General features: G+C 38.0%; 1 protein-coding gene across 4 annotated transcripts in view; it reads left to right on the top strand.

Moving 5' to 3' along the window:
- Nucleotides 1–76: 76 nt before the first annotated feature.
- Nucleotides 77–16,867, top strand: part of EPRS1 (glutamyl-prolyl-tRNA synthetase 1) — a 48,711-nt gene continuing 31,920 nt past the window's right edge. For all 4 annotated transcript variants that reach the window (XM_075496450.1, XM_075496452.1, XM_075496451.1 and 1 more), the window contains exons 1-10: nt 77–208; nt 2,827–2,911; nt 7,409–7,508; nt 9,407–9,563; nt 10,755–10,894; nt 11,562–11,656; nt 13,008–13,134; nt 13,683–13,875; nt 14,254–14,425; nt 15,414–15,647. In XM_075496450.1, coding sequence (XP_075352565.1) covers nt 163–208; nt 2,827–2,911; nt 7,409–7,508; nt 9,407–9,563; nt 10,755–10,894; nt 11,562–11,656; nt 13,008–13,134; nt 13,683–13,875; nt 14,254–14,425; nt 15,414–15,647 — 1,349 coding nt within the window. In that variant the 5' untranslated portion in view covers nt 77–162. The remainder of the gene's footprint in view (nt 209–2,826; nt 2,912–7,408; nt 7,509–9,406; nt 9,564–10,754; nt 10,895–11,561; nt 11,657–13,007; nt 13,135–13,682; nt 13,876–14,253; nt 14,426–15,413; nt 15,648–16,867) is intronic.

The raw sequence follows: 16,867 nt of genomic DNA, 5'->3' as shown, positions 1-16,867 counted from the left end.
TAGCATCCCCGCCGGAAGTGACGCAGAACGGCCCCGCCCCGCCTCGGCGGGCGGGGCCAGGGGCGGGGCCTGCGGATCTGGCCCTTGCCGAGCTGGCGCCGCCGCGCGCCCCGCCCCACCCTCTCCTTTGGTTCCGGCGCGGCGCCGGCGGTGGCGGCGGGCATGGCGGCGCTGAGCCTCACCGTCAACGCGGGGAGCCCCCCGCTCGGTAAGTGCGGGCCGGCCCTTGGTTTTTCGCCCCCTCCCCGCTCCCTCGGGGGACCTAACCGGACGCTGTCCCCTCACCGCCCGCCCGCCCGCCGGGCGCGTGGCTGCCGCGTTGCATCATGCGGCGCCGCGCGCCGGTTGTCCCCGCGTGCGGGGACGGGCGAGGCGTGAGGGGAGGCCCGTGTCCGTCCTTCCCTCTGCGGCCCGGCCCTGCTGTAGGCCGGGGCCGTGTGCCCGCTGCGGCCTTGGCACGGGCGGGTGGGGCGGCCGGCGGGTCCCTGGGGCGCGGGGCGAACCCTCCTCGCTGAGGGGGACGGCGGGGCCGGTCCCCGGCGGGCAGGCCGGCGCTGAGGGGGCCACGTCGCCGCCCGGGAGTGGCCCCCGCGGGGTCCCGCTGGCACTTGAGGTGCTGAGGAGGCGCCGGCCCGGGAGCCCGGCCGCGTGTCAGGCTCCGCAGCGACTGCTCCGCCGCGTCTGCCCGGCCCCCGTCTGCAGGGATCGGGCAGGGCTGGTTCTGTCGCCCTCGGGGCCGCTGGTCTCCAGCAGGTTGCTTTTCGGGCAGTGGTGACAGCTGCCGGCACTTCACATAACTTACGCTAAAGAAACTGAGTCATAGGTAGACTCCTCGAGTGACTTAGCACGTTGAGGCTAAATTTTCAAGGCAGTCCTAATTCAGATTGCTCGTTTGTGAGCTCTGCCTAGTTGCTGCTATCTTTCATTGTCAGTTCTAAACTGCTGCTAAAATTCAGCTCGTCTGGGGAGCTGGTTCAAACTTGCACTGCAGAATCTTGCTTTTTCAGTTGCTCACTGCCCTTCGATGTTATTTTGCCTTTAAAAATGTGAGAACCTCTTTCATTACGCTTTCTGCCGTATGGAAACAGGCTTTTATACGTATTCCATATAATTTCTCCATTTTGTTACAACTATTCAAAATACATATTCTTTCCATTCTTCATCTTAGTTTATTGATTTCTTTTTCATGCTGTTATTCCCAAATGCATTTCAGAGTTGAATACAGCTTGCATGACTACTGATTTAAGGTATAATAATATATAAGTTTTAAACAACATTTCTCCTGATACTTGTTTATACTGATTTGCTAGGCAAGATATGATGCAATATGAGCTATGATTAACATGGGTTTAGGGGCTTTGGAGGATTCTTTTCTTTTGATAGGTGGTGAGTGGCAGTAGAGATTTAATTCAGGAGATTGTATAATTACATCAGAAATATTACATATTACAGATGAAACATTTTGGTAAACGTTTGTATCAAGAAGACAAGCACACTCATCCTACTCATTCCTACTTTGTACTATTCATCATGGCTGTGCCCTGGGAAAACTGTAGTAGCTTTTAATGTCATTAGTATTAATTACATAGCTTGGTGTGCATAATACTTGTAATTTTCAAAGTATTTCCATGCATGTTATTAAAATACTTACATGACTTACAAACATATTGCATAAGGGATGTCACCCTGACTTTCACAGATGGATAACTGCGGGATGGGAAGAAGAACCTTGACTTACTGTTGATAAAAGCTTAATGCCACAAGAAGGGTTTGCAGCTGAGCAGAGGTGAGAGCTAGGGAATTCCTAGCTCCAGTGCTTTGTATTTAGGCCAGTGTATTAATAGCTTACAACATCATCTGCCTTGGGTAGTCTGTGCGTTGTTCTAGGGAAGATAAAGTGCATGGCACGCTATGAAGACTGTAACAGGTTAGGTGCCTTTCAAGACCTAGGAGTATAGTCCTTTGGCTAGTTTCATTTAAGTAATATTTGCCTATGTAAAAGCTTGCTGTCTTTGTACGTGCTTCTGAGCAAAGCAAAAGAACACAAGCTCCTCTACTTATGCTCAGCAGGCTGAATCTGGACCAGAGCCAATCGAGAAATACAGCCAAGTTAGCTCAGTGCTTTGTTTGAGCTACTGTGTCATGCTATAGAGCATCGAGATCAGAGCAGGTTTGCATCAAGGTTTGAATATGGGCAGAGCTGTCTTCCAGTTGATGATGCAGCCTGAAAACTTAAATAATTCTTTTATTTCTAGAGACCGTCCTTTACTGTCACTGATGAACTACTTTGAAAACCCTGTATAAGCTTCTTGCACTTTTACATGGATAGAGTTTCTTGGGTTTGAATGGCTAATCTCTTCATAAACATTAAATCGGGTTAAAAATAGTCTCATCGTTGTTCAGAAAGTACTGGTATATTCAGTAACTGATCTCCTTTGATGCACATGTCAGGGCTGGGATGGAGTATGTTACTATACTGTTCAATAACTAAAAGCAATCCGATTACATCTCTACATGTATTGGGGGACAGGACTAATTTTTACAATACCCTTAGGAAGCAAAAGGTATTGCTGCCGACACTTGCTGAGCTCACTGCAGGTTACTGTATGCTGGACATTATCAATTTGAAGCTGTAAGCATTGCCAAGAATAAGAAGCCTCTTGCATATGAGACTGAACATTGATTTCTTTCCTGGGCAATCTTACTTGAAGGAGCCAGTTCAGTCACCTGGTCCTATTTGATAAGAAATGTAACTGTTTTGTTGCTACTATGAAAGATATCTTTCCTGGAAGAAAGTTCAGTATCTTTTTCTCTTGTTTTTTAAAGGAGCTCTGCTGACGGTGGAACATGTGAAGAATGATGTTGAAATTTCAGTGGAAGAAGGCAAAGAAACCATCCTCCGTGTGTCCGAGTAAGTGACTTTGCATCTCTCCTTCTAGCTTTGGGTCAGCAGTTTTAAAAATCACATGGCTGTAACATTGACGGTAACCTTTTCAGGTAGGAGGAAGAGAAGAATACAGTTTTATTCATCACTGCATTACTGACATGTCCTTGCAGTACAGACAAAACATTTACAATATATTCTAAACTTGATCTTTATGGAAAGAGCTCTGGTATTCTTATTTGCGTGCACTTATGTCTAATCGTTTATGCTGTACCAGTCACTTTATTGTTTAGGTATTTGCCTTTTTGAGCTGCCATGGATTATCAAAAGCGAGGCCATTTTGTATTAGGCAAGATTGGTATACAAGATTCCTTGGACTTGTACGTATGTGGTGGAATTAATTTTAAAGGTTTATATGGCATTATTTGGGGCTCATTGCTGCATATAAGTGAAGGCATGATGTTATCTCAGAAAAGTGCTAATTAACTATGCCATGCTATCCAGTGTATCCATCTGCATCCTGTAGAAAGAATCTTGGAAATTTTTGTGGAAAACTATTATCTGTCCTTCTAAAAATACTCTGCCATTGGAATAAATATTTTCAAGTTTGGGGCATGAAGGTGGTTTTTATGATCTGAGTAGGATCATATGCATATCAGGAATGCAGGGCTAATGCTGTTAGTTTTGGGAAGCTGCATTGTCATCTTAGATTCCATATTGGGTAAGATACCTGGATATATCAAGAGGAGATATCCTGATATCTTAAATACCACTGACGTATCAGTGGAAATCTCTGATGTCTACTATCTACAGTAAGGAGCATATTTTGACCCATAAACATTGCAGTCCTAACTTAAAGTATATTAACACTATGATGAATTTGGAATTAGTGATTATAAGTGTAGGTTTTGAATATTGATTGTTTTTTGAAAGAACAGGGAAAAAATCTATTGTTCACGGACATGCTGACAAACTTGCATTTTGTGAGCTATTTCAGTCGAAGATGCTGTTAAAGTCACCAATGCATCATAAATTGGTATTCCTGTATGTATGTAGAATGGTTATAAAAACAACATAGTATTTTTATGTGGAGATCCTGACTTGATCCTCATAAATTAACACCAACTGAGCTTTTCTGCTGTCTTCTAACCTTAGGGAAAGAGCTTGTCACTATGTATGTATTTTTGCAAAAAATCAAATTCTGCAATGGATGATTCACAGTCTTCAATCATAATGATTGCTTTACTGGTTGCAAATATTGCTTTCTGTTTAAAATGTTAGACTTGAACTTATATATGAGTTCTTTCCTTATTGTAATCTCTGATTTTACATGTTGTCTTTTGCTGTGCCTAGTGATGGCATTGAATTTGTGATTTTGAATTGAAGCAAGAGAAGTGTGGCAGATTATATTGGGACTTAATTGGTACAGCATTAATAATTTTCAGTGTGTGTTATGCATGTGTGGGATACAGCATACATAACAGTTAATTGGATATTTTTTAGTTGCATGAGAGAGTTTTCCCTTTAAGTAGTCATAGTGAGATTTTGGTTTCATTTTCCTTTCTCAGTTTAGGCAGTGTTTGTGTCTCTATACAGCAAAAGATAAACATGCACGAATACACTACTGTAACACATGGGGATGATCTTGGAATATAAATTTATATACTTGGCTTTGAAATAATATTTTATTTTATTAAATAATTTTATATTACCATGCCTTCTTCCCACTGCATTGCAAAAACACTCATTTTAGCTGTGATGGAAATTCTCGGAAATGTAAAGCCAGAGCTCTTCTGCACTTTGGCGACACGTGGATAATATCTAGAATCATGGTTCCATCAGATGGAATTTTTTTTGTGTTAGTGTCATCTCATCCCTGGCATTGGATGTTATTCCAAGTTATTCCAAACCTCAATATTGCATTAATTTTCTCTTGCTCGCTTGTACAATCATTTTAAAAATTGATTCTCTATTTTAAAGTCTGTTAAAAGTGTATCTGTAACTTGAGAAGCATCAGCTGAACTCATATCTCAACTAATGCTTTTGGTAAATGGATTTCATGGCATCAGTCCTGCTGAAGCTATCTTATTTTGGCATGAGTTGAAATTCACTTGGGATATTTCAGACTTTGATTTTTTTTTGAGGAAATCATTAGTTCTAATGACTTGACTTGAACAAGAGAGAACATTTTATTTGCTATTTTGCTAGGTTATATTTTGAAGTGCAGTTAAAATATGGTGACAAACGTTTCAGCTAACTAGCTGAAAGTTAGCTGTCAGCTTCTTAGCTGAAAAGTTTATCACTAATTTGAGATTATGAATTTTATTTTAAAGGCTATTTTTGAAGCCTTAGCTTCAAAATTTCATGTGGTAATAGCTCCTAAACAAACCACTCTTCTAAATGCTGATGGCATTATGGAGTGTTTTAATATGCCTGCATCTTATCAGATAACAAACTGCAGTGCAGCTTTTCTGTTTTGTGTTGTGAGCACCTGCATGCTTCAGAGTAGTATTACTCTTAGGCAGATGTATTTAACCTCTGCACAGAACCCTTCTGCAATGCTTTTTACAAATTAATTCAAATAATGATTTATTACAATTGGAGATTCTCTGTGTTTTGTGTTTGTGGTTTTTTCCTTCTCCCATCTTGTCTTCTGCTTCTTGAGTATTTGCCCTGGTATTTAATTATGTGTCATTTCACGTCACTTTGAAGAGACACTTACTCTTCGCCTGTAACATTACATTGTCCCTGGTTATTCTTCCTTACTTACCCCTGGAGTTAGCAGGCACTAGCTGAAAAGAGCAGCCTTAATGTTTTGTAACTTCTTCAAAAAAAGCAGGCCAATTAGCACTATGTTTGGGTGGAAGTAGATCTTTTTTCCCCAAAGAAAATAAACAACTTTTTAAGCAGCAGTAAGATTTTACTCAGAGTAACATTGTCACATTTCATGTATTTATTCAGTTTTGCTCAAGTAATCAAGGGTATTTGTTTTAGTATGAACTAGTGAAAACAATAAAAACATTTCACAGACTTTCTGTAGATGCAAATGTATTAGAAATGTTTTGTTTTTCTCAGTTTGAAAAAGCTTCATTAAAATCTGATAGCAGCGTGAAATTATAATAGGACATACTTTGTGTATGTTAAGCCCTCCACTGTGGCTTTTGTTTTAAGTTATATTTTATGGATCTTCTGTATACTGGATCCTAGAAGCTTGAAAAGGAGAAGCAAAAGAACTACAAATGAACTATGTTCCTTAGGTTTTAGTGCAGTTAACCTAATGAGACTGGCTGATCCATTTGTACTAAGAATGGGACTAATTGTTAATGTATCAAGAAGTCTTCTACATCTTTTCCAGAACTTTCATTGATTTTTGCAAAGCTTTTTGAGGGCTATCAGAAATTCTTTTCATTTCATAAAGTAGGTGTAACAGGAAGTACAGAACAACAGCAGAACAGAAATGAAACCTTTTTTTGACAAATTGAAGTGTAGCATTCAGTCCATTAAATTGAGTGGAACAGAACACTTACAGGAACTCTTTTTGTTGATGTCAATGCTTGTTCAGAAGCAATTGGAGCTCTAATTTTGTAATCTACACCTGTGTGGGACTGTGGAGATGAGTATTATCTGGAGAATTGATGGTTGTGATGCATCTTTCTTCCAAAGCTCTTTAGTAAATGTTAAGGAAAGTGTTCACATTTATCTTAGATGAATTTGAAGCTAGATTTCTGACAGTGTGCAGCTTTTTTAAATACTGTATGTAAGGTAGAAAAGGGAGATTAAAACACAGAAGGAAGTATTCTCTTTGGAGAGCCTTTCGCCTCCAGATCTATTGAGAATTTTCAACAGCAGAATGGGAAAAACAAATTCAAATTAGTCTTTTATCTGATGAAGACTGGGTAAAGAACAGAAATACAGGCAGCCAAGTTTGTTCAACAGGGGGTAGTCTCTGTGAAGTGTGAATTGAGTAAAGTGAGTAACAAATGAACAGGTTTTTTTTCCTCTGATGCAAATGAACAGTAACAAATGAACAGTTTTTTTTTCCTTTGATTCCTCTTGATCCTCAAGAGGTCTCCACCACAGTGCAGACCTCTTGATTCCTCTGTGGATTCTCTAGGAATCTTCTTCAAAGTTATCCTTCTTGTATGAAAAGAAAACAAATGTTGATTTAGCTCCTTATATTCTGGAAAATATCTAGCTCAGGTTATACTTACGCATTCTGTCAGATGTGGAGACAGAGTTTTATTCTTTGAAAGAATAATCAGAGTTTTATTTTCTTTATTTCTGTCTATCTAAACAAAATTGTTTCATGTTTAGAAGCTTATTGTTCCTTCTGGTGATAGAAAAGCAAGGACTGATATATTCTGTTGCTAGATATTTTTTTTTATTCTGGTGACCTGGTACCTGTTGGTTCACCCAGAAATTATTTTGCATTTGCTTTACACGTTTCAACTATGTGTGTACAATTAAAATTGAACTGGAGGTAGTAATTTAATATACCTTTATTTTGCCTCTTTCTTTTTTTAGGCATGTTTCATTTACCGATGTGAATTCAATAGCTCGTTATCTGGCTAGAGTTGCTGGTTCTGCTGGGTTGTATGGTTCGAATCTGTTGGAACACACTGAGGTGAGAAGGAATCATGCCTCTCTTTTTTTGTTCTTTTCTTTTTTCTCCTCTCTTTTGGCTTGTGATCAAACTTTGGGGTTTTGAGTGGGGTTTTTTGTTTGGTTTTTTTTAGGAACTTGTGTCTATTGTTCTGCGTTTTATTGTTAGACTGAGGTTCCAACTATGTGGGATGCTGAGAGGGTTTTGTTTTCTTAAGCTTGCTCCTTCTTATAAAGAAGAGTTGTAAATTTGAGTATTGAAAGAGTTGCCCTTTCCCACCGCTGCAACAGCAACTTCTAACCTGACAGTTCACTAATATAAGATAATTCAGGTTGGAAGGTGATTTCTGCAGTTTTCCCTCTTCACTTTCCTCAGCTCTGTTGCCATCAGTTGCTGCCTTGTAACACTTCAGTATAACACCAAGGAACACTGCATGACATTGAAATACTGAATTAGTTTTTGCTGTATATGATGGACAAACCCCCGACCCCGATTTCATTCAGTGAAATGTGGCGAGACATCGCTGCATAGATGGACTGTTCCCTCATAAGTCCTGTATTCTGTAATGCTTCGCTAGTGGTGCCACGAGGGCACCAGAATTTTTGTGCCAAAGAGGGAACTTTGGTCTTCCTTGCTTACACAGATTACAAAAAGTTATTAGGAACTGTGGATGGGGTATGAAATGAGAGGGAATTCTTCCTGAGTCTAGCTCAAAATAATTGTATGCTGAATTTTAAGTTGGAGACTGAAACTAACTGATAAATTGAAATTTATTTCCTCTGAAATTTGAGGAGGGAACTGAAGGACTCGATTCAAGTCTTTTCTACAACTACTCGAAGCTAGTAGTAATCACTCTTCAGCCATTATAGCTGGTCTCAAGGGAAGTGTTGTCTTAGTATATTGCTTGTAAGGCATTTTAAAAGTTGTAGGTTATCTTGTGGCTATTTAACCTTTCTGATCAAAAATCTTGTTTTTAAGTTAAGCCCTGAGACCTCCACAAATACACTTTCAACAGTGGTATTTCTGATAAAATACTTCTTTTCACTTCTGCATCTTTCAAAAATAAAGTTGTACTTCGAGAAGTACCATGACAGCTGCATTTGTCGTGCAAATATTTTGGAGCATAACTGCAAATGACTGAACTGAATTCTGTGGTAGTGTAATTACATCTGTGCCTGCCACGTTGGCTCGAATATTGGAAGGATTCCTGATGCAGTTTACAGAACACTTGCACATGAAATAGGGACAGAGGGCTAGAAGAGACACTTAGTCTCTTGCAGGATTCAGGGATACCATTTATAGTCAGGGCTACATTATTAACCAAGGGCCTGATTCTTAATTTTTTTTTAATTTATGTACCAAGATATATTTCCTGTTATAGGAGGAGACTGTTTTGCAGGAGAGGGGGGAGGGAAATGAGGTGGGGAAGGGATTTGAGTTCTTCAAATCTAAAAGGAGATGAGGCAGAGAAGATAGGGACGGAGGGGAAAATGGTATACTTGTCCAGCAGTAGTACCAAGAAGATCAAATAGGTGACAAAAGTGGTATCTAAATAGCTGAAGGATAATGATGATTATTATATACTGTGTGTGATAAATAAGTACCTGAGAACTGCTGATTATTTTTACCAATGGGAATAGCTTCAGTAAAGTTGGTATTTTCAGCAGTTTGAATACATCCTGAAGGAAGAAAATAAATTTAATCATTTAGTATAGTTCTGGGTGAATGTTTCAGTATATTTTATTTTAAATGTTCTTTGAGCGTATATTGTGATTTATTGTCCAATGTATTTAATGCTAATGTTCCAGTTAATATTTTCTGTTCAGCTATTAAATGGATTGTGTATTACTTCAGATTTTCAACAAGCTGCTTTCTCATTCTTTTAGTAACTTTGACTATCTTTTGTCCCTTAAAACTAGATTGACCATTGGCTGGAGTTTAGTGCTACAAAGTTATCTACAGCCAGCCAGTTTCTTTCAGCAGTCCAAGAGCTCAACCACTGTCTGTCTCTGAGAACATACTTGGTCGGAAACTCTCTGAGTCTCGCAGACTTGTGTGTCTGGGCTGTACTAAAAGGTATGAGTATATGTTCTTGCTTTCATTGGCTTGCAATCAGTGTATACCAGGAGTCCTCAAATTTCCTTTTTTGTGGATGTTAGTAGTGACTCTTAGCTGTATGCCAGACTGTATACTATTGTGCATACTGCTTTGGCCTGTGCATTGCTAGTGATGGGAATAATATAGCTTAGGAAACCCTAGAATTTTTTAAAATTGTTGTTATCTGTGGAAATTTATAGGATCTAATTATAAGTGGGAATTTTTTTAACTTCTTTTGTGTTAACTCTAAGAGTGTCTTTTTATTACCTGTTTCTTAAATATGAAAATTTGCTGTGGCCCAAAATTTTTGATTAAATATTTAAATTATTTTGTAATACAGAGTAAAATTTTATACACAGACTTTTCAATGACATTATCTTAGTAAAGGAAATTTCTTTGGTGTTTAGTTTGAATTATGAAAAGAGGTATATGTTACCCTATGAAATACCCTTCAGAGGTTAAAAGAAGCTTTGATGAACTGTTTTTATGGGTTTGGTTTTTATATTCTCTTAGATGTATATCTAAAGTTGATAGGTGCCAATCTACCATTCAGTATGACCAAATTAGTCTTGCAATTAAAATACATATTAAAGATTAAAGGCTAACATCTTTCAGTATTTTTTTCAAAGGTGCTGCTCTTGAGAGAAACCTGAAAGGAGTGTACTACTTTCATTTTTTTTTTTCTCCTTTCCCCACCAGAATCTTTCTAGGGAAGTTGTGTCCTTGAAAAGTAGATTGTGGGAATACAGCCCCTCAAAAATAAAGGGCAGTATTGATGCATGCTTCACTTCTGATAAGCTTAGAAAACATCAAATGTAGACACACTGGAGGGATATTCTATATTTCTGTCTTGAAAAAAAAGTTGTTATTAATTTTGAGGTGGGTGATACAAAGAAAAATGTATGTTCCCCAGCCCCCCCCCCCTTCTCCCTCCCCTTCTGCTTTCATAAATCCAAGAAAGAATTCAGTATGTTTTGGGTTTGGAGGGAGTTTGCTTATGTAATTTGCTTTAGAATGACTTGAGTCCCCATGGCTAAATGTCTGTTCAGAAGAGAGCATAAGTAGATTTTTTTAAAAATCATAATATTTTTTTAGTCTTAAAAATTGCTGTTGGTAATCATTCCTTTTTCTATAATTGAATAGCTTGAAAAATGATTTGTTTTCTAACAGATAATAACATATGGCAAGAGCAGTTACAGCAAAACAAAGCTCCTGTCCATGCAAAGCGATGGTATGGCTTTCTTGAGGTACAGCCTGCTTTTCAGTCAGTAGGAGCCAAGTGGGCTTCTGGTACACCGAAGGTTAAAATGGTAAGATTTACTCAGATCCTCTGGGGAAAGAGTAGCTTTATTTGTGTGAATACACTATAAGACTTTTTTTTTTTTTTTTTTTTTAAGTTAGAGAGTTGAAAGTTAAAAGGAGTCAGTCGTACAGTAAATAAAATTTTTGTAAACTCTTGTTTAAAAATAAAGCTGTCACTTTCATATTTAGAAAGTCATGCGTGGTGTAGTCCAGTGCTTAAATGGAATCATGTGAAAATGACACATCTTAATCAGCACTGCTCTTTAGATATACTGTTTGCTTTTTCTAAAGAGGATTTTGAGGTCTTGGTGGACCTGCAAAGATTGCAGTCTTTGGTTGATTGAACTCGTTAATCACATTCAGGTTAAGAACACTAAGATATAAAAAGTTGGCTAGCAACTGTTTTCTTCTGTGGAATAAATTAAACAACTTGGTGGGACTTTTCAGTTCTGGATCAAATTTGAAGACAGATTAACTTAAAACTCTAGAGTTAATCTTGTTTTGATGTACTGTGAGTAATGTGAAAGTTGTGAAGAGGTGAATTTGGGGTCCAGTATGGCAGCTTTTTGTTGTCTGGTTTGAAAGGAGACCCTGGAGCAGAAGCTATTATCTAGAGTTTTATATCTCATTATACAGCTAATGCAATCTGTAATTATGTGTCTGTTAATTTTTAAGGCAACAGAAAAGAAAGCGGATGTTGGGAAGTTTGTTGAACTTCCTGGTGCAGAGGTGGGAAAAGTCATTGTGAGGTTTCCTCCTGAAGCAAGTGGGTAAGAAACATAAATACTTTGAGAAAGTTCTATTTGTGTTTTTTCTTAAAAAAAAAAAAAAAAAGAAAAAAGAAAAAAAGTGTACTTTGGTGAGGGTGTTAATCAGCTTATCAGACAAGACTTTTAAGCCAAAAGAGTATTTAAAGCTTTGTCCCTATCTATGTTAGAGCTGTATGCTTACTCTGGTAAGATTACTCCATACCTCATTGCAGTGTTGCCTGAACTTGGAACAGGGAGGTTAGTTGCCAGCAGGTGGCATAGTGCTGCTCAGCAGGTGGCATAGTGCTGCTCAGCAGCAGGATGAGGAGAAGCTGAAGGATGGCATTTGCATGGATAATGGAGGCGTGTGCACTGGCAGAAGCTATGATGTGTAAACACAGTCTTTATGAGTTGGGTGAAAGGACTCATAGTGCTTCTCAAGGAAGGTTAGGTTTGAGAAGGGAAAGGTGTATGGGATAGCCTCCCTTTGGGAAGCTTGACACCAGATGTGATATGGAGGCCTTTGGCCCAAGGGTCTGGACATTATGTGGTCCCAAAACACAAACTCCTTAAAGACCACGCAGTGGACTTGTAATGACCCAACTTCATAAATATAGTTTTCAGCCAGCTTTTCATTTTCTGTTTCTTTTTAGAATTGCCTGATGAGCTGTAAAATTTCCATGACTGCATTTCTTCATTAAACTGGCTGTTCAGCATCATGTGACTTCTGTAGTGGTTTCTTACTTTATTAGTCCAGTATAAACTGTTACTCAAATATAATGAGTTTTGTATTATGTGCATGTGTGTGTATAACATATATTGTTCTCACATTACTTTAGTAGCTTTAAGTGTCTTAATTCTGGTGTTTTACTTAAAATACTGTTCTTTAGGGACACATATTTTTAATTTTTTTTTAAGTGATTTGCATTTTGTGGATTTGGGGTTTTTATGTTTATTTTAAATTGATAGTAGCTTTTTAGCTTATGTTAAAAATACACAGCAACCACCATTTCAGAAAATTCCACTCTTCTGAATGTGGTAGGTTCACATTATGTGGTAGCTACACCATAGTATCAGCAACAGTTGGTTTAAGTTAGTCTGTAAAACTGGAGATAATTGCAGTCCTATCTTTATATCCGTAGTGACACTCTAATTTAAAGGTTTAGGTATTTTTAACAGTTAACTACTAAATTTATAGTAGAAAAAACATAATCTACTTTCATAAATGTGCAGTATTTCAGCAAATACCCTGGGTTGTTTTTTTTTTTTGTTGGACTTGAGTATTGCTTTCCGTTCTTTCTCCTTTCCTCACAAAAAAAAGTCTAGCTGAAGTAGTGGTGGTGTATATATTTATTTTTTATTTCCTTTTTAGATACCTGCATATTGGTCATGCCAAAGCTGCCCTGCTAAATCAGCACTACCAAGTTAACTTTAAAGGAAAACTTATTATGAGATTTGATGACACAAATCCAGAAAAAGAGAAAGAAGACTTTGAAAAGGTATGATAAGAGAGCAGGGAAATCCATTCACTGTATAGCTAATTCAAAGGTAAATGACAGATCTGCTGTTGCATGCTTTTTTTGCACTACATTTTTATGGTATCAGTATTACGCTTAAGTCTTATGCTTGGAAGAAATTTCCATCATCTTTACCTTAAAAAGCTTAAAGCCGTTTTACTTGTAGCTTATTTCTTCCCTTTCTCCAGTGTTTATTTTACAGTATGGAGATATGCAACTCTTGCAAACAAACTGTTGTTTTCATTGTATAAATACTTAGCCCGTAACAAGTAATTTGTTTCAGCTTTCATCTCCTTTTCTTGTCCTACCTCTTTCTTGAAGTTGTCTAAGTCTGATCTCATATAATTATAGGCTGTGAATTAATGATAAATGCCTGGCTCTCTTTTCTTTCATGCATGCCATATTATTCTTATGGCTTATCCTTCCTGGACAACGGAGCATTAAAAACACTGCATCTGGCATGAAGAGGATAGAGGTTTAAGAAAACTAGCTTTCCTGAGTATTACAGTATACAATTTCACACTTTGCAGGTTATTCTTGAAGATGTTGCAATGCTGCACATCAAACCAGATCAATTTACATATACCTCAGATCACTTTGAAACAATAATGAAATATGCTGAGAAGCTTATTCAAGAAGGGAAGGCATATGTGGATGATACTCCTGCAGAACAAATGAAAGCGGAGCGTGAGCAAAGAATGGAATCTAAACACAGAAATAACTGTAAGATATTTTAATCTTCTGTCTTGCTTTTCTTATCTTTTTAATTTGGTGTCAAAACTTGATTTTTATTAACAAAGATGGATGAGGTGAATAATTGCGTATCTCTAAGGTCCTTATAGGAACTTTGAAGTGTGTAGTACTTTGTTCTGCAAGGCTGGAAGAAGTGTACATTTAGACAGGTGCAGTAAACTTATGTATGTATGAATTCATCACCATTCATTACCACTTTTAAAAAATTCAAAATATAAAATGTGTGAAAATGAATTCCAGTGGCTAAAGACAGGGGGTGTTGTTGCTTTTTGTTACTGCAGTAATAAAATGTGGTTCTATATCAATGTCATAATACCTTAGAAAATGATTTATTTTTATTGTTCTTAGGTGTTAATAAGAATCTACAAATGTGGGAAGAAATGAAAAAGGGAACAGAGTATGGACAAACTTGTTGTCTACGAGCAAAAATAGATATGAGTAGTAACAATGGATGTATGAGGGATCCAACTCTCTATCGTTGTAAAAACCAGCCTCACCCACGTACTGGAAGTACCTACAAGTACGTCCACTTCCTCCTTGTATGGCCTGCGATTTTTGCTCTTTTCAGGGCATTTACCATTCCTTAATACTTTTAATTCTTTTAATACTTGGAACCTGCTAGCATTTTTCAGTCAGAATATGTAATGAGTCTCTTGACTTTCTGAAACTTCTGCCAATGACTTTTAAAACATGTGAGTTGGCCATCATAGTCAGCAGTGAATATTATTTCAGTTCTGGTCCATAAATACATTGTATGTCAGTGAAGAGCTTTGAGTCAAAACATGAATTAAGACTTAATGACTGTATCTTGGACAACAAAGCTGTTTGCTTTAGCTCTTGGAGCTTAAACAGAACCATGGCAATTTTACATTGCTACTTTTTTATATTGCTGCAAAACGTCCTTGATTTACTTAGCTGAGTAGCTGTTTCCATTTTCACAGCAACTGCTGTCTTTGTGCAGAATGAAGAATTACTACATTGTGCATTGAAGTAAGCCTGCCCAATTGTTCAAGGCTATGGTTCAGTGCTTATTTGAAACCTCTGTTTCTAGCTATACAAGCTCCTTTTTGGAAACATTGATTTAATGTGTGTATAATAGTAAAGCTATGTTTATGGGTAGGGGTTTGGTTTTAAACATGAAAGCTTTGCACATTATTCAGTCAATTGATGATTCTTTTTTATATTTAAGGAAAAAAACCCTATAAGTCAGCATTTTATGTGTTTGAAAAGAACAGTAGCAGTGTAGGATTTTTTTTTTTTAGTCTTAAATATTAAGACTATGATCAATTAATTTCTTGAAGGCTTTCTTTATTTTAAAAATTTATTGCCCTCTGGATCTTTTTATGGACAATTTGTTGTGTATGTGCTATTTTAGGCTTGATCTGAAATTTTTCAGGATCATAGATTATAAATATTTATAATATATAAATTATGCTTAGTTTAAATGTTTACATGTGAAGAAAGTGTTTTGTTCTTCTGCCCTGCTAATTGAAGGTCTTTATTCCCAGGGTTTATCCCACATATGACTTTGCCTGCCCCATTGTTGACAGTATTGAAGGTGTCACACACGCATTGAGAACAACTGAATACCACGACAGAGATGAACAATTCTACTGGATCATTGAGGCACTGGGCATAAGGAAACCATATATATGGGAATATAGCCGGCTAAACCTCAACAACACTGTGCTGTCTAAGAGAAAGCTTACGTGGTTTGTCAACGAAGGGCTTGTGGATGGATGGTATGTTACATGGTTGTAGTTCAGCATTGTTCCTCAAGATACTCGTGACTGATGCATGCATTCTCTGTTTTGGACAGTGCTTAGACATCAAAGCAGCATGAATGAATATTTAAACAATATTTAAGAACACAGATTAATTACAGTGGCTTCTGCATGTACAATGTGTCTGTTTACTACTCTACAGTAACAGTGTACATACATATTCATATCCTGTAATAAACATGAGGTAGCTTATTTTTGGACTCTGGCTCTTGCTACGGGTGCTACTTACACATTTTCCACTCTGAGTCATCAGATACATTCCTGGGCAATGCCAGAAGGAGACCTGAATTGAAGAACTTCTGGTCCTATCCATCTAGTCAAATCTGCCCTACTTCCGTCCTGCCTGCCTTCCCCCCCTTCTTTCTGTTCTTTTTTTCATGTTAACTGGATTTCTGCAGATGGTGCTCAGTGGCCTAGTAGACTAAGTATTTTCCTAGAAAGGGTGAGCCGTGGGTTTACACTTTTGCAAGTAGTTCGGAGTCTAGAGAGGCTCCTTCTTTGTTCATTCCCACAATGGGCTAGCTGTGGGAGCATACCATCTGAAGTCCTCTCCTCATAGTACAGGAGTCTGAAGAAATCCATGGATAATGCTGAGTCAGACAACTGCTTGTGGTGTTTTTCCTGGGCTGGTTTTAGGTGATTCTGTGCTCAGTCTATGGGAGCATCATTTTACACAAGTTCCTAGGCTGCCTGGTTGTCTTGCTTAGGTGTGCCAAGTGTGCTTTTTTTGTTGGTTTTATTTTTCAGTTGTGTTGGAAGCCTAGATTCCTAGCTTATGCATGGAGCCACTCTGCTAGAGCCAAAAGTCTCTTTTTCTTTTTTTTTTTTTTCCTTTTCTTTTTCCTACAAGCATAGCTGGTCTAATGATGACCTCTCCCTCCCTAAACCTCCTTGTTGTGTCCTCAGCAAGGTTTGATTTGTGTTCCCACCAACACATATTTTACGTTTCAGATTAGGCCTTTTTATTTCTTGCATAAGAGAATAAAATCATAGAATTCTATCACTCATGTCATTGAGAGATAACATTGTCATTGTCACTCATCTCTTTCTGGTTTCTCTTGAGCAAGAAAGAATCAAGCCCTGTTGTTTCAGGTTCTGTTATTTAGGTGTCATTGAAAAGGAAGTAATGTGATAGGGACATAACTTTTGCCTTGCCAGTTTTTGAGGGACTTAAGATT

Source organism: Mycteria americana, chromosome 3 (genome assembly GCF_035582795.1).
Source record: "Mycteria americana isolate JAX WOST 10 ecotype Jacksonville Zoo and Gardens chromosome 3, USCA_MyAme_1.0, whole genome shotgun sequence".
NCBI lineage: Eukaryota > Metazoa > Chordata > Aves > Ciconiiformes > Ciconiidae > Mycteria > Mycteria americana.
The sequence above is the reverse complement of the archived record's forward strand: the minus strand, read 5'-3'. Positions and strand labels throughout refer to the sequence as shown.